Genomic DNA, 25,125 nt, shown 5'->3' on the forward strand with positions numbered 1-25,125 from the left:
ATTCATAAACAAAATAAACCACTGAGAACACATGCAAATCTAATGAGGTGAATAGAGTCTGATTTAATGGTATGACTTGAAGATGCTTTCGACGTTCTTTGGCCGGCCCAGAAGTGGTATAAAGTCATTTTTGCGGAGCAATTTAGGGCTGCTGGCCAAGCTCTGGGCCACCTTAACGACATCGATGCCAGGTGGCTGTCGATTGCTTATTTGGAAAAATCCCTCTTTAGTTTCAAAAGCTCAGAAACATGTAGGGTATGGAGGAAATGATTGTTGGTTATGGTCACATGGTCAGGCCGGCCAGGGCGGAGTGAATGAAGGAAGGTGGCCCGTAGTACCCAACCATTCCGGGCAATAAGTCTGCCTAGGGAATTGGAGAGAAAGGGCGCGCATGGTGGCTCCTTTGAAAGAATTACCTACCAGGCAGAAGAGCCAATCCCTAATCACAGCTGCTGCTGCCATGCATTACTCTGCTTGGTGCATATCGAGTGGCATGTGGAAGTGCCCAAGCCTTCCGCGATGCTCTGGTCCAAGCCGACAGAATGCTGCGGAAGCCTCGCTCCTTCCCTTACATCACACACTTTGATCTCTTCAACAGAAAGTAGGTAGGTAAGTAGCTGAGTCCCCGTCGCACCTGCCAATAGAGCACGGCGTGCGCGCATTGGAGCTTTCCAGTTCCCGTAGAAGGCGAGATAAATTGCGCAAAAAAGAGAGCCATGAGTCCATTCGCACGATCCACCATGTTTTTGGTTTCTTCCACAAATTTATCGAACATTACCTGCCTCGAGCCCATGTGCATCCCGCCCGCTCCATCGTCCTTTTCAAATATCCACAGCTTTCTTCGCCTGTCACCGTCTTTGCCATTGTCATTACACTCAGCACAATGGTACACCGCCCTTCGCCACCTGCTCCCGCCATTTACCACGAGGCTCACTAGTTTTGTGGTGACCGTGGCGCTGCCCCTGCCCGAGCCCGAGCCCGTGGGAAGTCGGCCCGGTGCCTGGGTGGAAGCGGCGAGCGGCTGGTTGGCAGTCATCTCGGTTATAGCATCTCTTATCTACTGGATGGGGGCTTGCTATACCACGAAACCAGTGCCGTAAGTTTTACCCTACGCTGAACCTTTCATAGTTGACTAACTCAAGTAGAATATAGAAAGAAGAAGATCGGGGATGAAGAGGCGCAGTAAAGGGGGCCGAGGAGGTGGGGTGTGTTTGTAGCACGTCACTTTTGCAAGGTCTAGACGAATAAGCTCTGAAAGGCCTGTATTTCTAGTTCAGCAAAGCGTGACGATCGTTGCGTGTCATCTCAGAATGTGTGATGAAGGAGGAAGAGAGAGGTCCCCTGCTGGCTGGATGGTGGATGGTGTGTAGGTGTGCTAGTGGTGGGGCGCAACAGTGTTTGGGATCCTTTGGCCAGGAACCTCTGCGGAGGATCTTGCTTGTCAGAACGACGACTAGACCTACATAATTACACAAAGAATGGAACCAGATTGTCCTCTCCGCTATATCCAGGACCCTATACAACAATAATTGCCACTGACCGCAACGAAATGTACCTGCTCTGGTACTTGTGGCGTCTCCTACGGCTCATGACCACCACTCGACACCAAAGACCGGACTCTTGGACAGCAACTTATGCCCTGGGATCCCGTATTTCTGGTAGTTTCGGTACACCCCCTGGGTAGCGAAAGAATCTTCCAACTGCTAAGCGAGCAATCTGCCGAAAGCGACACCTCAACCCAATTGGTGGGATTTATCGAACTTGGCATCGGCAATTTCCGTACCTGCTCCTTTGGGTCAGTGTCATCACCTTCGCCGGACGGCGGCGACTCAACCGGCAGGCCGTAGATCTGCCAGGACATCAAGTTCGGAAGCCGTCGTAGCATCCATCCCCGTTCCCGATTGAACTGGCGCGGGTAGCAGAGGTCGACTAGTGCGTCGTGCGCGAGCGCGTAAGAGATGACCAGGTGCCTGATCTTAGCGCCCCCTTCCACCGTCGACAACTCCGCAACGTTGTGGCCAGGACCCAGAACCGCGAGGCGGAGGCCGGAACGCCAGACCACGTCCTTCCACCCGCTCTCGTCGACGGGCTCGCCCGATATGTCGACGAAGCACACCTCGCTGGAAGCTTGGAGGAATGCGTCTCTAGAGGCGCCGCACGCGGCCAACAGCGGCGAGTGTAGATCGTGCATGGGGCTCAAATTGCCCCCGCGATCGCATCGCATACGTAGCTGCCAGTTCTGTGGATCATGGACTGCGTAATTCCAGATGTGAATCTGTAGCTCGCGTGGTAATGTGGAGAATCGTATAAATTGGGAAGGGCCGCCTTGTGGACGACCGTCCAAACGGTGAGACCCGTTGCCTGGAGTAGGCATAAGGGGTGGGTGGCGTGCCATCGGTAGAGAACGTAAAAAGAATAGGCATTACTTCCACTGGAGGCAACGAAATGAAAGTGGAATAGTGGTGGAAAGCATTTCGTATAACGATGGAGTAACCAAGTGGATTTATAAACTACGTCGAATATGGAACACGTATAATCTGACACCTACGAATACGATTACCCTCCTGGATGGTTCAGGCAGAGATATACCACCTATGGACAAAGCTACAGGACACATGATAGAGTCGATTAATAGGTGATTAGCTTATTAGGCAACAGTATTTTATTAAAATGCCACTGGACCGGACGGACAGTTCATGGCCAAAGAAAAGCAAAAGCCGAAAACAAGTCACCAACGAAACCAAGGGACAGCAGGTCCTTGTCGGAATCAATCAACGCCATCGCAATGCATACGTAAACAATGAATGCCCGGAAGACCTGACACCAAAGTCACGGATACGCAGCCACTATAGAGTGAACATGATCCCCAGCACTCCAAACAGAGCAGCCGACACCAGAACCGGCACGCCCAACCCCTCAACGCCGGACGCCGGCACCTGCGAGGACTGCGCAGGCGGCGGCGGAGGCGAGCCGGGCGGTGTATTCTTGGACTTGATGGGCGTCGGCGCCGGGGCAGAGGGAGTGTTGACAGAGGTAGCGTTATGGCCAGTAATAGCGCCGCTGCTGCCCCCTGGTGCTCCACCACCTGGCGGCTTGCCACTGCCAGCGCCGGGGACACCGCCCGCGGGAAGGGGCACCCTGCAGAAGATGCTGCCGATGTGGTGCCCGAGGGAGTGCCCGTGCCGTTCTCTTTGAAGTACGGAACACAGGAGATATCCTCCAGCCTGGGACCCGGGTTGCCGCCCGTGACGCCGGTCAGGTACAGCGCCGCGACTTTCCCCAGGGCCGCCCGGTTGGTATAGACACCGTCGAAGGGGACAAGAATGGTGGTGTTGGTGCCCTTGCCACAGGCATCGTCACTCGCGGGGGTCTCGACGATGATGTGGACCTGGGGGCGGCCGCCTTGTTGTGGACTGCCCCCTCCAGGTGATCCTGTCCCTTGGGGCTTCGGAGGTGGGCTCGAGGCCCCAGAATGTGCTGAGGAGAGAGACGAGACGGTAGACGAAGTCGATGAGGGAGCAGTCGTGGTCGTGATCGGCGGTGCACCGGTCGCCAGGACAGCGGTGGCGATAGACGCCGTGGTGAGTGAGCGAGTTGTAAGCTGCATTGTGGGGATTAGGGGTGGGATTGCACGGTCTTTGGCGAAGAGAATGGCAGTATGCGCAGAGTGACTGTCTATGCCAGTATAGTAGACATAGATGGTTAATTGGGAGAATCTGAACGACCTGTTTGTCGAGAACATGGCGAGGGCCAGTTTTACTTATACATGAACAAGAAGTAGTTCACGCTTACTACTTCTACGCCAATATACAGCATCTTTTGACGAGAAGGGCGGGCTGTCGGCTATTGCAGCCTGTAGCCCACGGAGCCTTGCAGCAATTGCAGATGTAAGATGCAGCCAGGCATGGCGGCTGATTGGACGAGCGGAACACAAGACAGGGTGAAGCTACCCCATCAGGGAACCTGCGATAATACCAGCATGGCTTAGACGAAGGCTGGGGATCGAACGGCGCCAGCCTGCTTGCCCCCACGATCCTTGGGTCCCGCACTTGTGGAGTGTGATTCCAATTTTGGACCTGGCGTCAATATTGTTAGTGAGCACAAGCTTTCTTCCATTCATCACAATGATGGCATGATCTACGGCCCCGAATAGACATCGCCAAATGTACCGTAGAACATGCCCGATTGTACACGATTGTTCCACTGGCAGTCTCTCCGGATTCCCGACTGTACACACTTATTCCACTGCCATTCTCTCCAGAGATTCGGGACAAATGTCAGACGGGCTAAAGGCCGAACAGGGCAAATATCCGAGAATTTCAAGGGACCATGAAAGCTTATTCCGCTCTGTAGATCGTGCCGATTCCCCGAAGGTTACACATTACCGAGTCGGTCCTGTCAGGTACGTCAATGCCTGGAGATCAGAACACCTCAACTGCTCGGGTTTCAAATGGCAAAGACACTGCCCTAAATGCCAGGTTAGAACAACACTCGATCGCCGGCCGGGATCAGCGACTGCAACTAAAATGGATCCTTCCGTGTCAATTGATCCGAATATACTGATTCTAGTCAAATCCTGCCAATCTCACTGATAGCCGACCCCATATGTGCCTTTGTACTGGAGGTTGAAACGTCTGGGGTAGTTCTCATCCTTCCTTAATAAGCCGCGTTTGTCATCTTCGTCTGCCCGATCTTCCGCGTTGCACCACGTCGGCTCCTTTCCGCTACGCTGGGGCACCACAGCTATCATTAGATGAATGCCGCCTTCTAAGCCCAACCTTTGAGGCTGACGGTGAACAGGAAAGGGTCCTTCTCCAGATCCGCCTTCCTATGCATAAGCTCCTCGACATCCCAGTTGACGTGGACGAACCTGTTCTTGAGGAACGCGGCCTCGGAGCTGGTGGCCCAGTTGACAAAGTCGCCCGAGAGCTCGACTGTACGACGCGGAGTTTGTTAGCCGGCTCAATCCACATCGAGCATTCCAAGACATATATGTATAGCAGTAACGAATATATTGATGGCATGTGGATTATAGGAGCGGAAAGAAGGGTAGGGGGAGAAGGAGAAAACGAAGAGGCATACCGTCATCCCAAGGCAGTTGCTCGGCTATCTCGGCCGTAGGCGCAAACGAATAGCTCAACGGCGTGCGGATGAGGCCCGGGTGGACCTGCACGACGCGCAGCTCCGGGTGCTCGTTGCCGAAGTACTCGAACATCTTGGTGGCCGCCGAGTTGCTGGCGCGGTAGGACGAGAAGCCCGGCAAGTCTATAGCCATCCCGGGGAATTGTGTTAGTCGTCTCCATGTTGCTCAAACCCAAGCTAAATGGCATCTGCTATACAGTGTGGGTGATCGGGAGGAGAGAAGGGGTCTGGGTTGCTTACAGCCCATATGGAGAGCCGCCGTGGTGATATGGATTACCACGCCCCCTCAGCCGCGACGGGCCCAAAGGCGCGCAGCAGATTGAACCGGCCGCGGACATTGACTTCGAAGCCCTTCCACCATGCGTCGGCGTCGGCCTCCTCAATCGAGACGATGGCGGGCATGATGCCCGCGCTCGCGACGAGGATATCGACCTTCTTCTCATCGCTCCCGTTACCGGCCGCGAAGTCCGCAAGTGCCTGGTTCAGCGCCTCGGCGTTCCCAATGTCCACAGCGTAGATAAAGACCCGCGTCCCCAGCCCGAGCGCCTCGATGGCCGACTTGGTCTGGTTCAGCGCGGACTCGGTGCGGGCCAGCAGCGCGACGGCGGCGACGCCCGACTTGGCCAAGGACAGGGCGCAGGCGGCGCCGATGCCGGTCCCGGCGCCCGCGACCACGGCCGTCTTGCCGCGGTTGGACAGCTCCGGGCGCGAGGGATCGATGGCCGCGTACGTCTGGGTGCGGTACGTCTTGGTGACGGGGCGGAACACCTCTTGGAAGAGGGGGTCGTCGCGGTTGGGCACAACTGCTGTTCCGGACATGATGATAGATAGTGATGGGTATCTGGACTGGAATGCTTATAGTAAGAAGTAAAGTGTTCAAATGACTTCCTCAGGAGGTTTGAAAGCTGCGGAGGAAACCACGAGCTCGAACGATTGAGAGTTGGGATGAACCTAAACGTAGCTCCAATGTCTGGAAGTGCCTCTTTCTAGAATTCAGCAATGATGCTATTGATATATCTCGAAAGCTGCGGAGGATGTTTGGCATCCCAAATGGACAGAAGTACGCGCCCACGACCTTATATATCTGCAATCTGATGCCATCCTGTCGGAAGGCTCCATGATGGCTTCAACCCAGCAAACCAATTATCTCTTGCGCTATATCTGACAAATTCAGTGAGCCATTATTAGTAAACAAATCGGGAAAAGCCATTATGCGATGGCAATTGCCGTCATCCCGTGAAGTTGCAGGTTTACGACGACACCGAGATGCTCGGCACCGAGGAAGTCGAAGTTGTAATGGGCTGCCTACGTGATGTTACGTGATCGGAGGAATTCATCGCCAGTGAGAAAGTCGCCGGCAGTGGCCCCCACTTTCACGTAGCGGCGCGGCCGTCAGCAAAAGCCTCTCTGCCCCAAGGGAACTTGGAACCTGACCTGGGGGGGGTTATCTCCCTCACGTAACTTCCTTGCACTCAAGACTACGTTAACAAGGTCAAGGAGCAGCCGAATAATAATTATTATGGATGCAGATCAAGAGTTGAAAGTAAGCCTCGCGCTATTACATGATTCTAGGCAGTCTGGGTTGACAGTGAGTGTACCATGGCTGACTAATTCCAGCGAAGGCGGGAGCGCGGCCGTCAAGCACAAGCTGCCTTTCGCAAACGACAAGCCAAGGCAGCTCAATCAGTCCAAGAAGAGAACAAGAATTTGAGGGAAGCCATCGAGTCTATTATTCATGCCGCCAACAGAAGCGACCGTCCTGGGCTCCTGCAGGTCATCCGCGAAGCTGCGGCTGCTGCAGGCATAGAAGCCAAGCATCTGGAAGCATCGACCTCGACCTCGGACGATATCACGCTATCTGCTGATGCGAGGGAGGTCGGGGTCCCATCCAATGGATGCACCACCGATACCAATATTACGGCCATGGGCTCAACTCTCATCAATGCCCGCGCATCCAAGAGCCGGGCAGCTTCGCCTGTTACATGGAGCACAACCAATCGACCGCCCGTGACCATCGGCAATTTCTGGTTCGATCCGCTGAGATCCACAAACATCACAACAACTCACCAAGACGTCGTCCCCTATGTTGGCCAAGGCCGCTATACACTTGGGGGGCTGCTCTTCTGGGGCGTCCTTGATCATGTTACGAACGCGTGCACGCACAGGCATCACCCAAGATCATGCGAAGAGCTGACGTCACTCGTGCGTCGTACGACAGCCCATTCCAAGTCACTGAGTAGGGTCCGACCAGAGTTTATCCACAGCCTGGCAGCAAAGGCCCGTCAACAGTATCTCCAAAACGGCTATGTCGATGACATATATGCACCGGCGACGGAGTGGGGTTCGCTCGCGGCGATGAGAAGTATGGTCGATGAGGATTATGCATCAGAGGGCAGAGACACTAGCGCTTGGCTGTTACCCAAAGATGTCGAAGGGCGGGTTCGACGAGGACTGGGCCGTGAGATGTTCGATCGTCTTGAACAAGCTGCCAGGGCCCCGGAGAGTTCTCAAGCGCATCGAGCCCTGAAGGAAACCATCCACAAGATGGTTGATGCCTTCATGTGCTTCGGCAACGGCCCTTCGTGGCAGGACAGTTTCGTGGACACGGTTTTCACCGAATGGGCTCTACTGAAACCCCACTGATACGGTGGAAAAAGCCCCCAAGTCCTTGAAGTCTAGAAATGCGAACGAGCACCTCAAGACTCGGGCTGAGGTCGGCCGTCCAGCCATTTGCTCATGTAAGGCCCATCAAGCCAGTAGCCCAGTTTCTTGTAATAGCTTCGCACACCAACGCCGCTGATGACACTGATCTTCGCACTCCCATGCTCTTCAATCGCAATGCGTTCAGCCTCTTCCATCAGCAAGGTACCAAAGCCTTGATGCTGGAACTTCTTGGGGTCTCGAGCGTGCACCGGTACTGCTGTACCATAGACGTGAAGCTCTCTGACCATGCTCGTCTGCTGGCCCGTGAGCTCCTCGCGGTACGTGTACTTCTCCGTGCACTTGCGCAGCCGCAGAAGCGCAACCAGGATGTCTTGCTTGGGATCTTCGTAGGCCAGGAAAGTCTCCCAGCCCCCATTGGCGGTATAGTCACGTCGAATCAGCTCGATCTGATTGGGTCTTATCTTGTGCTTGACTTCGTTGATACCAACTTCTCGTGTCCGCACGTCTCGGCATGTAGTGCCAAAATCCTTCATGCGTGCCAAAGCAAGCTCACGGAGATTGCCGTTCTCGACGCCTGAGGTGACAAGCGGCATGGGGATATCTCGCTGGACACGGTAGATACGGGTCCATGGTGGAACCAATGCCAATATCCTCGCCACCAAGTCAACCAAGGCGTTTGGAGTGTAGTTCTGGTAACGACCGGTTCGCCAAAGCTCATATAGACCTGTGCCGCGGATAACCAACGTGGGATAGATCTTCAACCCGTCGGTTCTGAAAGCGGGATTCTCGAAATACTCGCGGAATTGGTCCATGTCACGCTCCATGCCAACATTAGGGAGATCGGGCATCATATGAGAAACAACCTTGAAGCCGGCATCCTTGGAATAACAGAAGGTCTCGGCAACAGCAGCAACGGTATGGCCTCTGTTGGAATCGCGAGCAACATCCTCGTAGAGGGACTGCACGCCGATCTCGAGGCGGGTACATCCGTACCGCAACATGTCCGTCAAGTGTGAAGGAAGACAATAATCAGGCCTCGTCTCGATGGTGATTCCCACACACTTGGAATTGCTCATCTCGCCGGCCTCGACGGCCTCGTCGACGTTATTTGTCTGGTAGCCGCTCAGGGCATTGTGCAATTGCGAGATGAATTCTTCTCTGTATGAGGGCGCGAGCGACATAAAAGTGCCGCCCATAATGATGTATTCGACCTTGTCAACGGAATGACCGAGGGATTTGAGTTGATCGACTCGGCCGCGAGCCTGCTCGAAGGGGTCGTATCTCGCGCGGATGGCGCGCATTGATGTGGGCTCATATCCAGTGTACGACTGCGTGCTGTATTCAAAATCCGAGTCGGGGCCGCCTGGGCAGTATACGCAAATGTTTCCAGTGTATGCAATATGTGGGCAGCGATGAGGCTTGCACATGACAGCGACCACGGCAATACCAGAGGATGAGCGAATCGGTTTCGCTACCAGCTTGGGCAAGATGTACTTCTTGTAGTGCTCCGGCACGGCGGCGATAATCGCAGTCAATGGCGGGAGATTCGGTAGCTTGTGCTTCCTCGAGAGCTTGGCTCGTAGACTGTTCAGGTTGATGTCCTTCCTTGGGGGCCTTGGGGTCCTTGGAGGACTCATAGTCTTCGATGAGGGCGTTGGCGACGTCGGCGCAGCAGCGCAGGAAACGCTCATTCTCGGGTGGGAGGTTGGCATCCTTCTTGCGAATGGTCGCGGTGGTGGTAACGGTTGTCGTCGCCATCTTTGGTCACGTCGGCTCGTGCTGTGAGGTCGGACGGAGATGGTGTTGGACCAAATTCGAATGGAGTGTGGATTGCCCAATTATGGGAATTTGGCGGGGGCAAGGAAAAAAGTCACAGAGGGCGCTTTACAGCAGTAGTAGACCTCTTATCGATAGCACCTCACCCCTCATCAACCCCACAATTTCGGGTGCAGCTCTCAGATCAAGTTCATCTTGGATCTCGTCAGTCACAGCTAACCACTGGCCTACCACCTTGCTTGCCTGTCCATAATCAAGGTGTAAATGAAATCACAGACTGACAACGGAGAACGTACAACATGTTGACTGGGGGTGGGAAGGCCAAGCACCGGAACATCTGGCTGATGGCAGGGTAACCAGAGACTGGCCAGAGGCAGTATATTTGGAGCATGGATAACGGCGTGAACCAGCAGGTCGATGTCACATACATCAATAGTACCTACATCCTACCTAAGCATATGGTGCATGCAAGTCGAGATATGACGTCAGTCATGTAGCATACATCCCAGCTGTGCATGTCTTTCTATTATCTGACGATAGACCAATATGTGCATTTGATTTCTGACATGTAGGAGGTTGACACTGGAAGGGTTCAATCTGATACTGGTTTCCCATCTATCATCTCTTCGCCGACCCCTTTTCACATTCCAACATAGTGATAGGTGCCGCTGACGCCCAATCAGACCAACGTGTAAGGTGCATAGCGTCTGTTTCTGTTTGGGACTTAAATAGCCACGACTTCTCTTCCATTCATTGCATGCCTGTGCTTGAGGCAGGGGCTGGGCCCAGGCTGACTTTACTGACCCCAAGCCCGCCTGCCCGCCTGCCCGCCTGCCCGCCCAAGACACCTGCACCTGCACCTTTTCCCCACTATCCATCCCCAGTTGGAAGGAACCCCTCCATCCTTTCCAACCCGAGACTGCCCAGCTCAGCGGCTGCGAGACAAAGCAAACGCATTGGAAGCTCTCAACATACCAGGCTCGGCATCCTTCGCTTCTGACGTGCACAATTTCTATTTCTATTTTCACACTTCCTCACGTCTCGTGAATTCCAAACATTTCTCTTTTCTTTTCTCTTCTCTTTATAGCAACAGCATCTGAGAGGCATATTCTTCTCCGCCCGAGCGACAGACCGCAGCAGCAGCAGCATGGCGACCTCGAGTAGAGCCCGGCGAATCGCCAAAGAGCTGGCCGACATTAAGGCCGATGCCAGCAGCAAAATCACCGCCGAGGCGGCCGAGTCCACGGGCGACCTGACACACCTCAAGGCCAGCATCCCGGGCCCGCCCGGCACCCCGTACGAGGGCGGCAGCTTCATCGTCGACGTCCGCATCCCCACCGAGTACCCTTTCCGCCCGCCTGTCATGAAGTTCGACACCAGAGTCTGGCATCCCAACATCAGCAGTCAGACCGTAAGCGTTTCACCCACCAGTGCCCTGCCCCGCCGCTGCATGGAAGTAACACTTGACTAACTTCATGATTCTTCTGCAGGGAGCCATCTGCCTCGACACGCTCAGTACTGCGTGGTCGCCCGTCCTGACGATCAAGTCGTCCCTCCTCTCCCTTCAATCGCTGCTCGAAAGCCCCGAGCCGAAGGACCCCCAAGATGCTGAGGTTGCTCGCATGATGATGGCCGACCCCGACGGCTTCAACGCCAAGGCTCACGAGTGGGCTATATCTCACGCCGGCGCCCCGACAAATACCAAGTTCCAGGGCGTGCGGCCACGCACCAACCTGGCCAAGCAAGAGATAGATGAGGCCAGATACCAAGGGTACAACAAGGAGCTGGTCGGCCGGTTCGTCAGCATGGGTTTTGACGTGGACCGGGTGGTCGAGGCATTCCAGTTCGTCGGCATTGATAAGAACGGTGGCGAGGACTACGTGCTGGAGGAAGCCTACATGGGTGACATCACGGCACGTCTGCTGGGAGAACCGTAGGGAGGCCCGCCACCGTCGGAAGGCTCGCCGTCGAGTGGCTCACCGCCGGGGTCATCCGTTATGTACATGCCGATTTGAACAGTGGCGGGAACTACGTGTTGGTGGGAAAACCTGCAAATGACATTACGGCGCATCTGCTAAGCAAACCGTAGATCGGCCTGGTGGTGGCAAGAAGAAGCATGGGCAAGTGGGCAATGGCAAATATTGGCGTTAATGGTGTTCCGGTCAGGCATTTTATTAGGGGCTCAACCATATTCAGCTGGGATAATTAAACAACCCGCATTATGCTCTTACTTGCATAACGGTCGATCCAGTGATTTACATGCCTGAGTTACCATTGCTGTACACATACCTCATGGCACTGCTGATTTGGAACTGGTTACTGGCGGTGGAAATACTGTCCCCTACAGCTACCACATCCGATGAGGCCTTACTTGCTAAAGTGCTCTAGGTTTCTCACGCCAGGAGCACCGCATCTAATTGCTGTTGTAGCGCCGATGGCGACCACAGCCTTGCCCGGGCTCTGGCTTGAATGACGTTGTACTGATAATTTAAGGGGATTGGGTCGAGTACAACGAATGGGGTCTGTCCCGCAATGCTATTCAATGAGCATGGGTGTAGATACGACTGGCTATCTGGCGGGTTTGGACGAACCTGTGTCAGAGCAGCTGCAGCCGACTCAATATGTTACCCATTGGTGAACGAAAGTCCGGCATGCAACGAGGATGCAATTTCGGGAACTTGTTTTGCGTGCAAACGAGCTGGTTGTCCCTACAGATGCTTGCGTAGAGCAAGTAGGTCTCTTACTATAGTGCTTTGAAGACTCTTGCTGCGAGAACTTCTGGTTGGCAAAAGTGCTTTTGCGGGCTCACCATTATCGGGCAGCGTAGCAGCACAACGATTTGTAATGGGGGATAGGAGAAGCTGCCTTTGCTCAAATCGAGTGGCATACAATGCAGCTGAACGCGGTAGAGAAAACGAACAACCTAAGGGTAAATTACGTTGAGTATATTGCAAAGAACAAGTCGGAAGTCCACAGCATATATGAGTCAGTAATTATCTAAGAAGGAAGGTGTCAGGACGCAAGATACCGTACCGAACAGATACATGTCTTACCTGTCCCTGAGGATATGCAAATCGCCCAGGGTACGAGCACAGCCCCGGTTCTCAAGCTCTCGAAGACCATGCGCAAGGAGCACGGTACGCATAGTTCTGCACTCAGGGGCAAGCTGGCGGCATCATTTACACATGTGCATATGGGAAGCTTTTACCTGGAGAAAATTCACCTACCTGTCTGTATATATCATTAGGTAGCTACGGGCCCCCTTGGTCTTCCTCCCCGCAAGTCGCCGTTGAGGCGGGTTCGCTTAGGGGGGCTGCGTAGCAGGATGCCTTGTCAAGCAAGACGCATCGCATCAGGCTACCTTGGAGATCACGGCCCTGGTCCGGCGTCAAACCACCGCCACCCGTCATGATTGTGAGCCAGCATTGGTGATATCCCGACAGGAGGTGTAACGCGAGCGAGTTGGCCCCAGATTGTAAAAGTAAGAATAGGAATACGCACTCCGGAGAATGATGATCCGCTTTTCGGACATATCCTTGGGTATGGCGAAGCCGGGGCCGGCCCAGAACCTCGCCCACCAGGCCGTCAAGACGCGCTCCACGAGGGCGCGGCGGCGGCAGCCGAGGACGCGCAGGCTCTGCGGGCTCGCAGCCACGAGCGAGAGCTGGCCGTGTGGGGTGATGTAACCCATGATCTCGAGATGGAGTTCGACGGGCAGGCTCTCGGAGGGTTGCTACGCATCACGGAAACGTTTTCCGATACCTGAGAGATACCTGAGAAGGGGAATAGGCCAGAGTCAATGAGTCGGTCATGTCGCCGGGCCGCAGGTGTGGGGGGCTGGCCATGGGGTTCACTCTCCTCCCTTGGCGGGATGGGGATGGGGGAATAGGGAAGCAGGGTCACGGACGGCGCTTCACCGTTTGCTGTTGTCGTATTTGGGCGGACCGGACCGCGGGAGATTGAACAAGGGACGACAATGACGATGTTGCGTGTCGCGTAGATAGTGTTGTTCTTGCATCATCGGGGACACAAAAAGGGTATTGCGTTCATGGTTAAATGTGTTAAACACATGTGGGTTTCATCGAAACAACTCGATTGGCCAGCAATTGTCTTGAAACTCGGTACCGTTCATTCCTGGCAGAGATGTTTTGAGCCTCTTCGCATTTGAGTTGCGCCAAAACTGCGACGAGCCATCAATTGATGAGAATTAGGTTCAGTTCCTAGCTGTGCTACTGTGCGCTATTCTTGGCTCTAATGACCAGATGCCATGTGGGATTGAGCGACGATTGAGCGACCTTACCAGTTGCGTCGCAAGCCAATCGGGGAATTGCGACTTTGCGATGGCATTTTGCAGAGCCCGACCCGTTCGCAGCCAAGCGCGGGCACCAGGAGGATTTAGTCCGAGCGAGCTTGGCTGATGCGATGCAGAACGATGGGGACAGGAAATGAAAGTTGAGAAGTCCAATCTCTGGGCCATTAAGTCATCGGTGATCGTTTCGCCGTTCTGGACTGTCAGGCCCCTGGTCCCCGGGCAGATTCTGGGGGGGGCCTCAGGCCGTCAGGGCGTGTTTGGAGTGGGTTCGCGGACGGTGGACTCTCTGACTGACTGATTGACGCCGATGAACAAGGCTTGGCCCACGGCAGACAATGACATCACTGCCCAGCATTTTCCCAAAGCGAATCCAAGTGGATGCATCATCCAAACGGGGGACCCGAGTCGCTCGTCCTCTTTCAACAACACCACATCGCCCATCTTATTTTTTTTAAATCGAATTACCCTCCATCTACTTTTTGGCCTCTACGGATAATACCGTGGATCATCAGCTTGATACTTTCGTTTTATATCGTGTCCATCTCCAATCGTTATCGCGATTGTCACGTCGTCTCATCTGGTTCATTCTCTGGAACTTAGCGTGGCGTATTTCCGGCCAGGTTTTCTGTACTAATTCCCGAAGCGTCTTATTGCTCAGTTGCTGCAAGATACTGTACCTAGCGAGAACAAATTAGCAAGAGAAGAGGCAATTACTGCAACTCATTGTGCCAAGGCGAGAAGCAATTGGATTTTCCTACGCAGAGAGGCATGAGCCGTGGTTCCCAGGCCAATCTCAACAACAATGGCTTATGACGACGAGAAACCGATGGTGGCTCCTCCGTCAACCAGCGCCACAACGAACACCAACGATGAGAGTCACGAAATGACGAATCGCACGAATCCGCACCTGTCCCATCGAACGGCCGACACAGCTGCTGGTACAGAAGCGCGATCGCCTTCTTCCCTTCCCGCCGGTGGTGATCGGCGGACTCGTAGCTTAAACGATGCTGGCGCGGCACATGCCGCCGCCCACGACGACAAGAATCGTCCACCAGTACCGCCCATTGCTCACCATCACTCCGACCGACAGCGACCGAGCCCGTACAATGCCGCCAATCCGTCCAATATGTCCGGAGACAGCGGCCATGGAGGCAGGAAAAAGGTGCGGCAGAGCGAGGAGTTCGACCGGAGATACGACGGCCCGTTTGGCAGGCAGAGTCTGAACTACACTCGAAGACAGTCGCAACAACTGCCACGGAATAACAGTGACGGCAACACGTCTTTACCTCTGGCTGCCGCACCATCGGCGACAGCGGCGGCGATACCAGGAGGAGCACACGACTCCCAACAAATTACTGCGCCATCGAACGGGCTGGTGCAAGACCCTGAGGCGGCAAGGGCAGGCGTGCGTCCCCCCATTGAGCTTGAGCCCCCGCGCCTTGGCTACACCATCCGGACAACGAAGCGCATCTGGTTCATTGGCATCTTTTGGACAATCATCGTCTTCGACAGCGTCGTCATGCCCATTGGCCTCTACTTCGGCCTTTGGTACGGCGTTGGGCCCGGCAACCCTGACAATGAGAAACTTAGCGCCAACACCGTCTTCAGTATTGTGACGGCGGCTATCGGCGGTGCCAGCATCCTCGAGTACTTTGTGCGCTTCTGGCGTCTGTACCGCAAGGACAGCACGTGTGCTGTCCTGGGGGCACATCGCTGGTATCTGGATTGGTTTCACTGGTGGTTCAGCTTCGGATGGATCGTTGTAATGATCGAACTAATTATGTAAGTATTTCCCATCGCTTTTTGTTTCGTCTCTCGTCCACAACTAACGCACATGATCAGTGGTTCCATCCAAGACGATGCTCGCTACATCCGTCTATTATCCATGCCGCTAGCGACCATGTGCTTCGTCTTCGGCACGATTCTCATTATCATGGATGTGCTGCACTTCTTCGCCGTTCCCGCGCCTGTGCGCATCTCGTCGATTCCTAAGGGCTCCCAACTGCGCCCGGGTATCTACCCCCTGATCGAGGACATCTGCGCCGTCGATGGATCAGGAGGCACCGAGTTCCGCGCGGCCCTAGCCAAGCGCTATGCCGCGTCGCACGTCTTCCGCGCCATGCTCCGTCGCCTCGGTGCCTTCTGGGCTATCGGCTCCGAAGGTTGCGCCGTCCTCACCACCGCCCTCGTATTCGGCATGAACAACCACGACGTTGGCTACGCCATCGGCTGGTCCTTGCCCTTCGTGTGGGCGGGTATCTGGGCTGCCTGCACCATCTTCTATGTCCAGCACGAGCTCAGGAAGGAAGATCGGCTTTGGGCCGAGGAGGTCGGCAAGGCGAGGACCGAGGGCAGCCTAAGTGCCAGTGCCGCTTGATTTTACTCTATTTACGAATAAGGGCGGGAACGAAAAGGGCGGTGGACGAGTTACCTAGACGGAGGGGGGAATATATTTGAATCCGAATGTAAGACTTACGGTACGATATGTTATCAAGCGCAAAGAGGGCCTACGAATTGGAAGCACATATGCTTGGGATATACCACCGGTGCCAGTATATTTGGGGGCATTCATATGAAAATTACCAGTCATTTCCATCCCTTTTGCGTGATATTGCATCGATGTTCTACTGATGACTATTTTTAATGCTACTAGCCTGTCTTTACATGTCTAATAAATTAGGTATTAAGTAGACCTCTACCTAAAGATAAGGGAGTTATCCTCTGGGTTTCCCAGGTAAAATAGCCCCCCTAAGATCTAAAGTAAAAAAAAAAAAAAAAAAAAAAAAGAAGAAGATCTGAATCGGGAAGACATGAACACGTTTCCACGTCAGAAGATAGTGAACAATAATAGTCCCCATGCATATATCCTACGAATCCATGGCACAGCCGAACCCATCACCTAGAGAGCAGAAGGTGTGTCCATTCAGGCGTCCTTGGTAACTCAGGACGTAGTCAGGGGTACCATCTCAGGTGGCGACATCGAAACTCTCCAAGCATCAGATCACGGCAGTCCCACGAGGACTCAACAACATGTTCCGGGCGATGGTAAGTAGATTTTATAGACTACATAGGGATCTACTTGGGCTTTATCTGGATATTTTAAAACTGAGGAGGAAATGGGGGCATGAAAGTGGGTTGTGGCTGTGACAAGTATATAGACCCCGACCTCGATCGACTGAGCATTTGGTTCCCCGTGTTGAGAGTAGACGAGACCTTGAATAATAATCTAGAGCGTTTGTATTTTGTGCTGCTATGACGATTACTCGAGGTATTTGCCCTTCGAGATACCGGGAGCTAGCCGGGAACTGCTGGATACGAAGTAGGGAACCCGGCAATTTGGAACGACCATTGGAATGACCATCACGAACGACATCTGCCTGAGTAAGAGTGACTATGGCGTAGATGAGCCTACTAGTATAACCAACCAATGTTCTTAACCAGGTGCTGTCGGAGCTGAAGTTGCTTTTGACCGTGGCCCACGATCTGGCCCACGAATTAGAATAAGGTGCATGAGTGCTATGGATAGAAAATGTATCACCAGGGGTTAGTTACCGCTACCTTTCTTTTTTTTCATTAGAATAGCCTTTTTCTACATTTACGCAGTATTTACCGACAATATCAACTTCCACTTTATTTATAAAATATATTTGTTCCCTTATTTTGCCATCGATTCAGGAGCCATCATCCTGCCAGAAAGCAGGACTTGCCGACAACGAGTTATACCCTAACATACAAAGTTTCATATTATCTGCGCTAGGTAAATTCCAATGGCGTCGTCGTTCCACCCATTTCCTCGCCTCCCCATGGAGCTGCAGCTTATGGTCTGGACAGAGGCTGTCCTAGCGGACCATCACTACGTCCTCATCGATGCCGCCTCGCATTTCAACAAAGGGTTCCGGCGAGCGGCCATGGGCATCACACCGACGCCCAACCTGCGCCACGCGCTCCTCGAGGTCAACCAGGCCTCGCGGACCGTGGCGCTGGAGCACTGCTCCGCCCGCCTCGACGTCTGGGAGCGGCCGCCGCACATGCTCGAAGACGGCGAGCCGCCCGCCGTGGGCCTCAGGATGCCCGAAGAGGAGCGACGACGCGTACTGCGCCTGTACGAGGCGCAGGATCGGGCCCAAGAGCTCGCCGACCGTCTGCTCGGCTGGGGCGAAGAGCTGACCGCGGACGAGCTGCAGCTCATCTACGACGCGCTGAAGCCCATAGCACAGCAACGAGTTACGGACGCTACAAATGAATATCTCCTCAGCGCCGCCACAGGACTGTCTCTATATGCACCGCCTTCTTGGCCCCCCGAAGAGGCGGCGTTCAGATATGGCCTCGGCGAAGCCTTCTGGTGGACGGGTTCGGCAAGATACAGCCCCTGGGCCCTCGTGCCGTGGGAACGGCCTTATGGGGACACGCCGGTCCCACGACCAGGCGCGGCGTCGTCTACCTCGACCCGGAGCGCGACTACTTCGTCACCCTCACCCACTTCAACAAGGCGGCCCGGGACGCGTTCCCCTGCGACCCCCTGCGCCGCGCCCAGCGCTTCATCGCCCTGAGCCGCGCCGACTTCCCCTGCAGCGGCAGCGGCGGCGGCAACAACAACAGCACACCGAACACGACGACGCTGTACCGCGCCGCCGCGGCGTCCCGCGCGCTCACCCCACCCACCAGCCTCCGTCGCCTCGCGCGGCGCGGCCTGGAGATCCGCCCCGACTTCCCGCTCCCGCGCGACTTCGACGGGGCGGAGGAGGCCCTGCCCTACACCGAAAATTACCCCTTCCGCAGCGCCGCGCACGCGGCCGACTGGTTCCACGACACGCTGAGCCGCGACCTGTACGAGCTCGAGCACTGCTACCGGGCCTTTGCCGACTTCGCCGCCGGCGAGCACGTCGCGGTCCTGGGCCACCTGTGCGCCGGGCGGGACCTCCGGGCTCCGGAGGTCTGGGGGCCGCGCGTCTTGGGGGCTATCTGCCGCTCCGTTGGCGGATGATCGAGCCGGCCCCTTGACTGGCCGGATGATTGTCTGGACTGATTGAGGGACAACGAAAGAGGGCAAAAGCGTCACAATCGAGATTTATTCGACAATTTTAAGAAGGCCTCTGTGCGATGATCCAAAAAGGGGACAAGACCGTGGTGTTAACTTCGAGCTATGTGTAGGTGCAGTACACAGCCCAACAAGCAGTAACCACTTGGTCCAGGGCTGTACACATGTACCGCGCCTCGTTTACTCAATGCTTGGCCAGGGGTAGGATATAGACGCTATCTAATCATGAATACCTATTCACGCTCGACAGCAAGCTGCAAGGAGAACTTGGCAGCTCTTCCTTTTGCTCCTGCTCTTGTTTGGGGGTTCTTCCAGTACAACAGGGGTGAGATACCCGGAGTTCCGAGTACAGCACTCGGTATTCCGGGTACGGGCACCAGGGGGTCCAGTCTCAGAACTCGGAATTCCGAGTACAGCACATGAAACTCCGATACTTAGCATATAACATATACCTACCTACGTATTCTTCTAAATGAGCTTTACTGCTACTTTTACGGCGTATGAGACTACGTAACATCCCACTGAGATGTCATGAAGATATATTTACGCTCAAGGTTTCCTGTTGAACTCGCACAATTTTAAGACCTTGGACTGATATACAAAGAATGAAGTGAAACTGGGTCAAGACGGGAACCCATCTTGAATTTAATTTTTGTTTTCTGTTTTTCTTTGAACTGCTCACCTCCAAATGAACGTAGGGTATCCTCTCTGCTCTCAAATCAACTTTGAAGACACCGTCAACTTCAAAATATCGCATCTGACCGACCTCTTTTTTTCCTCAGCTGTATATAGCCTGAACGGTCAAATGGTAGAATGTAAACCTAAGCAGCAAGCTGCACTGACGACCTCAGTGGTAATCTCTCTCCTTACAAGGAGCCAACGACTCCAAACTGCAGGCCGACGAAAGCGCTGAGCGCGACACCGATAGCCATGGAGACCACAAAGCTCTTAGCCACCAACTTGTAGAAGCGGACCCAGGAGCCCGAGTAGGACGTGTAGGCATCGACCATGGTCTGGTAAGCGCCGGGCTGGGGCGAGGTGCGGCCGAGGGAGCGGTCGAAGGAGACGATGGTCTCGTCGGAGTCGGGCAGCAGCGAGGCCTGGACGCGGGTGAGCACGACGAGGGCCGGGTAGGCGGCGAAGACCATCAGGCCGAACCAGACGGCGAAGTACAGGAGGGCGTCGCCGCCCTGCTTCTCGACGGTGCGGACGACGAGGCCGGGGCCGACCTCGCGCTCGACCATGGGGCGGCCCATGGCGAGAAGGACCAGGGTCGGCAGGCCGGAGCTGGCGGCGGTCGAAAGGACGACGGCGCAGATGGGCAGGAAGGTGGCCTTGAGGGTCGAGACGAAGGGCGGGAGGCGGCGCCACCACGGCAGGGCCGAAGTGGAGATGACGGAGTGGACCCAGACGGTGTTAAGCTGGACCAGGAGGATATCCACCAGGAACAGCGGGACGATGGCGGGAACGCCGGGCAGAAGCATCATGACGGGTCCGGCAATGAAGCCAGAGAGGACGTGGATGGTCAAGGCGAGGCCGAAACCGCGGAAGAGGGAGCGCCAGCCGGCCGAGGTGACGGTGCGGAGGTGCTGCTGGGCGGCTCGGATGCTGGCGGTGACGGGCTGGCGCTTGATGGCACCGGCTTCCTCGGCCTCGGGTACGGCGGCCTTGGGGGACTTCTCGCCCTTGCTGTCGACTTCGTCAACGACGGGGATGGGCTCGTAGGTGGTCTGGGAGGATTCCACCGAGGCGAGGGTGGGGAGGACGAGGCCCAGGGTGTAGCCGATGTACAGCATGGCGGGAATGAAGAGGAGAAGGTTGGCGACCATGAGGATAACCATGGACAGGTTCCCCAGCTTCTCCTGGGCAGTCGCCTGCCACTCATCTTGGGGTCGGGTCGCGCGAAGATGGATATCGATGGGCGCGCTGGACAACTGCTTGTGCCCGTGGACGGACACGAGGACCGCGCGGGATATGAGCGACGACATTGTGTGTGAATGAGGCTCGCAGTCAGATGGAGTTCGATAGTGCGACTGGAAATTCAATTGTCAAAACGGGGGGTAAAGAACGAATGAATGGTCGAAAAATGGCGATCAAATGGATTGATGAGAAAGGAAACGAAAGGGAAATGCAGCCAGCAGTGGATGTTGCTGCTAGAAAAGGGAGACGGTAAATTGGAAGTGGGGGCGGAGTCATCATCCGGCGTTGTTGGTCCCTACGCACTACGCCTCCTTGCCTGTCAGGGCCTCAGTACTGGGCCTCAGTACTGGGCCTCAGGGCGTGAGGGCGGTTCAGCTGCTGGCCTAGCAATCAATTACGAAACACATAACAGGCAGCAGCCGATCCCCCTAATCCAATGCGAATCCCCGTTAGGACCCCTTGGCCCTCCACAAAACCGACCCCGCTACGCCCGCTAAGCCAAACACGACTGCAGCTGACCAGAAGCAGCAGTGCCGCCGTGCGTACCGCCTGAGGTCGCACGCCTGCATGCATGGATTGATTGGCCATGCCACGGATATTGTTGCTTCCAATCCATCGAAACTAGAACACACCTTTTTTGAGTCTGGATGCGGGATGGAATTTCTACATAAGATACTCCCAGACGTATGTAGGTTCTGCTGAATGGAGTACGATGACGGGCAATTACTCCTTGTGGGGCAGATCTTTACTCCAGGCTCTCTGGTCGAGCATCAAAGCAGAGGTAACACCATCGAGATCCAAGGTAGCACTCCCAATCGAGACAGACACAAGGTAGCAGACTGTGCGAGTAGGTATGCCGGCTGCCGGGAAATGAAGGCCATCCAAAGTTGTACGTCAGGATTCGGTTATTGAATGTTGTGTCGGCAGCACCTGGTGTTTACAGGTCGTCGTCACCGTCACACGCTTGCGCTACAGTCTGGCAGTAGCTCCAGTGCTTGCCGCCCTGTGGGACGTTTGATCCTGCCACCCATTGATGGCAGCCCGCGGTAGCACTACCACCAACCTCGATATCGGAAAAAAAACAAAACAAACACTACACCACCAGTCATCTAAGTCTTCTGACTAACGCCTTTACAAATGAGTTCAATGTCGATATGTGAAATGGTCAGCACGTAGGGCAAAATGCCGTGAATAGTTCGCCAGTTTCCACTACTGTCTTGGCAACCAAAACATTTATTTATGGATTTGACCTAATGTCAACTTCTACAGGATAGGCAGCCAGCCCCTATTGACCCATTCGGTTACAGGATTAGAAAAGTCTCCGATGCATCGACCACTTCATCGTCCCTTACCTTGTCGCCGCCCCTGGCCCGATCTTCTTCTAAGAACCTCAGCAAGGCCGTCACGCGGGAATACCTTTCCACCCAGACCAGCGAGTCCGCCTTTGAACCCACCGCCTCCTCAATGGTTTCTGCCATCTCCTCGTACCATGCTCCCGCACCGCCGACGCGACGCGAGAAGCACCCCCTTTCTCTCCTACGTCTCGCTCCCGCGCCAACACCATGACGCTCCGCCGGCAAACATCTCCACATTGAACCCGCGCCATAGCTCCGTTCCTTTTGTCCCTTCTGAAGCATGCCAACCCGTAGCCCCGCACCGCTTGGGTTATGTAGCCGGCTCCCACTGTGGTGGCAGCTCCAGTCCGCCACCCCGGCTTGGCAATCCCTCCATCGAGGGCTCGCGCCAGTCTGCCGGCTGCCGCAGTACGAGGAAGGATTCATTGCATACCTCGTGATGATGAACAGCGCGGCATACCGATCATATGCCTGCGCGGCGACCAGCGCGTAGCTAGATTTGAACTCCGCCATGCGGGCGTTGCTGAGGGCAACGGCAATCTTGCTTATGCTGTCATGAAGTCGACAAATCCCTGCGCAGACCGGATGGTTGATACGATCAATGACTGCCCTTATGTTTCCTTAGAAGCCAAGGAAATATCCTCTGTCGAAATCTCCATGGGCCTCCCGGGTTCCGAGAAAAACATGTGCCACTTCCTGGTATCCCTCGGAACGAGCTGCACATCGATGTCGCAATTGGGAACGCGAAACGCGGCATTAGTTTCCTTATACAGCTCCGTGTTCCATGAACCCGTCACGGGTTTGATATCGAACCGTAAGAGAATGATGCTTGCAAATGCGAGGATCTCCGTAGAAGCAAAATGCCGACCAGGACACAGAGTTGCCCCCCCCGCCAAAGGCACGAAATGCGACTGGGTTATTCTTGGCTTTGTTGGTAGGTCTGATGAACCGATCATGGCGGAATTCGTCTACGTCCTGGCTCCAGGCGGCAGGCGAGTTGTGCTGAACAGTGCTCGGGATCAAGACGGTAGATCCCCTACACGTCAGTATGTATATATTAGCATGACAATTCGCATGACAATTCGCAACATACGTGCATGACAAAATAGCACGTAAAGGTCGCCGTGACGTACTTTTTCAGTAGGTATTTCCCGTCAAGCAAGTGATCTTCCACAACCGTCCTGGCCGACATCCCTATGCTGTGGAAACGGAAGGCTTCTTTCATGGTCGAGACCAGAAGGGGACAGGAGCTCTTGATAGTAGTCAAATCAAGGTAGGTTCCACCCTCTCTCTCGCGGATGGCCTTTTTGACCTCTTCTCGGCAATCTTTCAGCACAACGGGGTCGGAAAAATATGATATAATGTCCAGAATGTCGAGGGCATCGTGTTTCTGACCAAACCGAGGGAGCCTCCGGCTTCCATCCTGGCGACATCTTCCGCAGGAACACCAACCGAAATAGGGTAATGGTGTCTGGTTCGCGCATAGACTGATGCTCCATCTGCAAGACCGTTTTCGGCATAGTACTTGAGGAAAGCTTCGGTTATGACGCGGCGGGCTTTCAGTGCCTCCTTGGCAAGCAGTGACGGTAGGAACCCAGTGACTAGAGTCAGAAAGCCACCCTCCAGCTTACTACAGTGTGTTTCAGGTCAGCGCATAGCAACGTAGAGTAGGATTTCGAAATCACATATTGAACACACGTACTAGTAGGCTGCTCGTACAGCTGGGTTCTTGAACGGATTTTGAGGACCGTAGACACCAGTTGTCGTGGCCATCATGATCTCGTGGATGCTCATTCAAACATTTTGACCCTGGAGGGGCGCGCTCCAGGGATGCGTTAAGGATGCTCACGGCCTTGGAATTGAGGTCATCCAGGTTCGGTCCCGGGGCAAGACCTTTCGTAGTCTCGAGAGTGATTTGATGCACGAAGCCATGATCTTCGACGGGATCGCGGTCCATGGTATCCAGGGCCGACCGGCTGACACCCATGAAATGGGAAAAGATTCTGACTATGATCGGAGAGATAGATAACGTCCGGACTTGTCGCTGCAGAACAGGAATGAGAGATGTGTCATTAACGACGTAGAGACGTGAGCCTGGTAGTCGCAGTGTGTATATGGGCAGCCTGTACTTGTCTCTGGACACGTGGGCATTGTGAGCATACTTGTACGTGTGTAACTGTTGTTATTGGGCCCGTCGGTAGAGTATAGGCTGAGCGATCCTTCCGGGGAAATCTCACCTCATGTGTTTGTGAAATTTGGAACCTTTGCTACCCATAGCGATCATTGGGCTGAGGAAGGGGATCCAATTCTCCACCGAGAGCGGCTCTCTCGTGTCTTGGGTGAAATGTAGCAATGCCCGCAAGAGTGTATAAGCGGCAGCCAGGCCTACGGCTATAACCGCAAGATCGATGTGCATCATCTTGAGAGATCTCGCGGTCGGCAGACCAGATGCAGTGTGGGAAAACTAGAGTAGAGATGGGAGACAGAATATGGGATGAGAAAAGATAGGAATGGCGAGAGGAGAGAAAGAAAGGTTGCGTAGGAGAGAAAGCAGTGCGGGTGTCTGTTGTTAATTGGCCAGCTGAGGCAAGGGTTGCGATGCGGTGCGATGCAAGGGGCAGATACATTTCATCAGCCCACCTATCAAATCAATGTTGGTAATCCGAGTGCCTGCTACATTTTGTTACATTGCAGATGGTCCCAACGCACCGTGGGCCTTGGAACAGTTGGTTACCAAAAAGGCGCCTACATGTACCCAAGTGTGACCAACATACCTATCTCGTGGGGCCACAACCCACTGCCAAGACGATTGGCTAGCACCAACGACGAATGCCAAGTCGAGATGACACTCAAATACTCATACACATCTTCCTCCCGCTGAGGCTCCTATACTCAGCAGCATCAGCCATTTTTACTAT

The 25,125-nt window shown here is 54.6% G+C and overlaps 14 protein-coding genes across 14 annotated transcripts; 5 read left to right on the top strand and 9 right to left on the bottom strand.

The window, feature by feature from the left end:
• Positions 1 to 542: 542 nt before the first annotated feature.
• On the top strand, positions 543 to 1,186 carry PG986_004202 (uncharacterized protein; the record flags this gene model as incomplete). Its single annotated transcript, XM_066840424.1, has 3 exons — positions 543 to 601; positions 938 to 1,096; positions 1,153 to 1,186. 3 exons carry the CDS (start codon positions 543 to 545, stop codon positions 1,184 to 1,186), a joined length of 252 nt encoding a protein of 83 aa, XP_066703051.1.
• A 281-nt stretch (positions 1,187 to 1,467) lies between these two features.
• PG986_004203 (uncharacterized protein) lies at positions 1,468 to 2,374 on the bottom strand (the record flags this gene model as incomplete). The annotated part of the gene is made up of 2 exons (XM_066840425.1): positions 1,468 to 1,515; positions 1,784 to 2,374. 2 exons carry the CDS (start codon positions 2,372 to 2,374, stop codon positions 1,468 to 1,470), a joined length of 639 nt encoding a protein of 212 aa, XP_066703052.1.
• A 472-nt stretch (positions 2,375 to 2,846) lies between these two features.
• Positions 2,847 to 3,607, bottom strand: PG986_004204 (uncharacterized protein; the record flags this gene model as incomplete). The annotated part of the gene is made up of 2 exons (XM_066840426.1): positions 2,847 to 3,138; positions 3,201 to 3,607. 2 exons carry the CDS (start codon positions 3,605 to 3,607, stop codon positions 2,847 to 2,849), a joined length of 699 nt encoding a protein of 232 aa, XP_066703053.1.
• A 1,160-nt stretch (positions 3,608 to 4,767) lies between these two features.
• On the bottom strand, positions 4,768 to 5,275 carry PG986_004205 (uncharacterized protein; the record flags this gene model as incomplete). Its single annotated transcript, XM_066840427.1, has 2 exons — positions 4,768 to 4,934; positions 5,083 to 5,275. The coding sequence occupies 2 exons, from the start codon at positions 5,273 to 5,275 to the stop codon at positions 4,768 to 4,770; spliced, it is 360 nt and encodes a 119-aa protein (XP_066703054.1).
• Positions 5,276 to 5,415: 140 nt separating this feature from the next.
• Positions 5,416 to 5,961, bottom strand: PG986_004206 (NAD(P)-binding protein; the record flags this gene model as incomplete). The annotated part of the gene is made up of 1 exon (XM_066840428.1): positions 5,416 to 5,961. The coding sequence occupies one exon, from the start codon at positions 5,959 to 5,961 to the stop codon at positions 5,416 to 5,418; it is 546 nt and encodes a 181-aa protein (XP_066703055.1).
• Positions 5,962 to 6,661: 700 nt separating this feature from the next.
• Positions 6,662 to 7,785, top strand: PG986_004207 (uncharacterized protein; the record flags this gene model as incomplete). Its single annotated transcript, XM_066840429.1, has 2 exons — positions 6,662 to 6,685; positions 6,760 to 7,785. The coding sequence occupies 2 exons, from the start codon at positions 6,662 to 6,664 to the stop codon at positions 7,783 to 7,785; spliced, it is 1,050 nt and encodes a 349-aa protein (XP_066703056.1).
• Positions 7,786 to 7,838: 53 nt separating this feature from the next.
• PG986_004208 (elongator complex protein 3) lies at positions 7,839 to 9,564 on the bottom strand (the record flags this gene model as incomplete). Its single annotated transcript, XM_066840430.1, has 2 exons — positions 7,839 to 9,390; positions 9,440 to 9,564. 2 exons carry the CDS (start codon positions 9,562 to 9,564, stop codon positions 7,839 to 7,841), a joined length of 1,677 nt encoding a protein of 558 aa, XP_066703057.1.
• A 1,165-nt stretch (positions 9,565 to 10,729) lies between these two features.
• Positions 10,730 to 11,519, top strand: PG986_004209 (ubiquitin conjugating enzyme; the record flags this gene model as incomplete). The annotated part of the gene is made up of 2 exons (XM_066840431.1): positions 10,730 to 10,993; positions 11,073 to 11,519. 2 exons carry the CDS (start codon positions 10,730 to 10,732, stop codon positions 11,517 to 11,519), a joined length of 711 nt encoding a protein of 236 aa, XP_066703058.1.
• A 1,469-nt stretch (positions 11,520 to 12,988) lies between these two features.
• PG986_004210 (uncharacterized protein) lies at positions 12,989 to 13,273 on the bottom strand (the record flags this gene model as incomplete). Its single annotated transcript, XM_066840432.1, has 1 exon — positions 12,989 to 13,273. One exon carries the CDS (start codon positions 13,271 to 13,273, stop codon positions 12,989 to 12,991), a length of 285 nt encoding a protein of 94 aa, XP_066703059.1.
• Positions 13,274 to 14,696: 1,423 nt separating this feature from the next.
• PG986_004211 (uncharacterized protein) lies at positions 14,697 to 16,271 on the top strand (the record flags this gene model as incomplete). Its single annotated transcript, XM_066840433.1, has 2 exons — positions 14,697 to 15,676; positions 15,737 to 16,271. 2 exons carry the CDS (start codon positions 14,697 to 14,699, stop codon positions 16,269 to 16,271), a joined length of 1,515 nt encoding a protein of 504 aa, XP_066703060.1.
• Positions 16,272 to 17,661: 1,390 nt separating this feature from the next.
• Positions 17,662 to 18,878, top strand: PG986_004212 (tetracycline resistance protein s; the record flags this gene model as incomplete). Its single annotated transcript, XM_066840434.1, has 2 exons — positions 17,662 to 18,278; positions 18,320 to 18,878. 2 exons carry the CDS (start codon positions 17,662 to 17,664, stop codon positions 18,876 to 18,878), a joined length of 1,176 nt encoding a protein of 391 aa, XP_066703061.1.
• A 920-nt stretch (positions 18,879 to 19,798) lies between these two features.
• On the bottom strand, positions 19,799 to 20,920 carry PG986_004213 (uncharacterized protein; the record flags this gene model as incomplete). The annotated part of the gene is made up of 1 exon (XM_066840435.1): positions 19,799 to 20,920. The coding sequence occupies one exon, from the start codon at positions 20,918 to 20,920 to the stop codon at positions 19,799 to 19,801; it is 1,122 nt and encodes a 373-aa protein (XP_066703062.1).
• Positions 20,921 to 22,153: 1,233 nt separating this feature from the next.
• Positions 22,154 to 22,720, bottom strand: PG986_004214 (uncharacterized protein; the record flags this gene model as incomplete). The annotated part of the gene is made up of 1 exon (XM_066840436.1): positions 22,154 to 22,720. The coding sequence occupies one exon, from the start codon at positions 22,718 to 22,720 to the stop codon at positions 22,154 to 22,156; it is 567 nt and encodes a 188-aa protein (XP_066703063.1).
• A 252-nt stretch (positions 22,721 to 22,972) lies between these two features.
• PG986_004215 (cytochrome P450) lies at positions 22,973 to 24,626 on the bottom strand (the record flags this gene model as incomplete). Its single annotated transcript, XM_066840437.1, has 6 exons — positions 22,973 to 23,243; positions 23,341 to 23,597; positions 23,660 to 23,837; positions 23,910 to 23,986; positions 24,057 to 24,342; positions 24,445 to 24,626. 6 exons carry the CDS (start codon positions 24,624 to 24,626, stop codon positions 22,973 to 22,975), a joined length of 1,251 nt encoding a protein of 416 aa, XP_066703064.1.
• Between the last annotated feature and the right edge of the window lie 499 nt (positions 24,627 to 25,125).

Source organism: Apiospora aurea (assembly GCF_038362705.1).
Source record: "Apiospora aurea strain CBS 24483 chromosome Unknown utg000003l_segment0_segment0, whole genome shotgun sequence".
In the NCBI taxonomy this organism is placed as follows: Eukaryota; Fungi; Ascomycota; class Sordariomycetes; order Amphisphaeriales; family Apiosporaceae; genus Apiospora; species Apiospora aurea.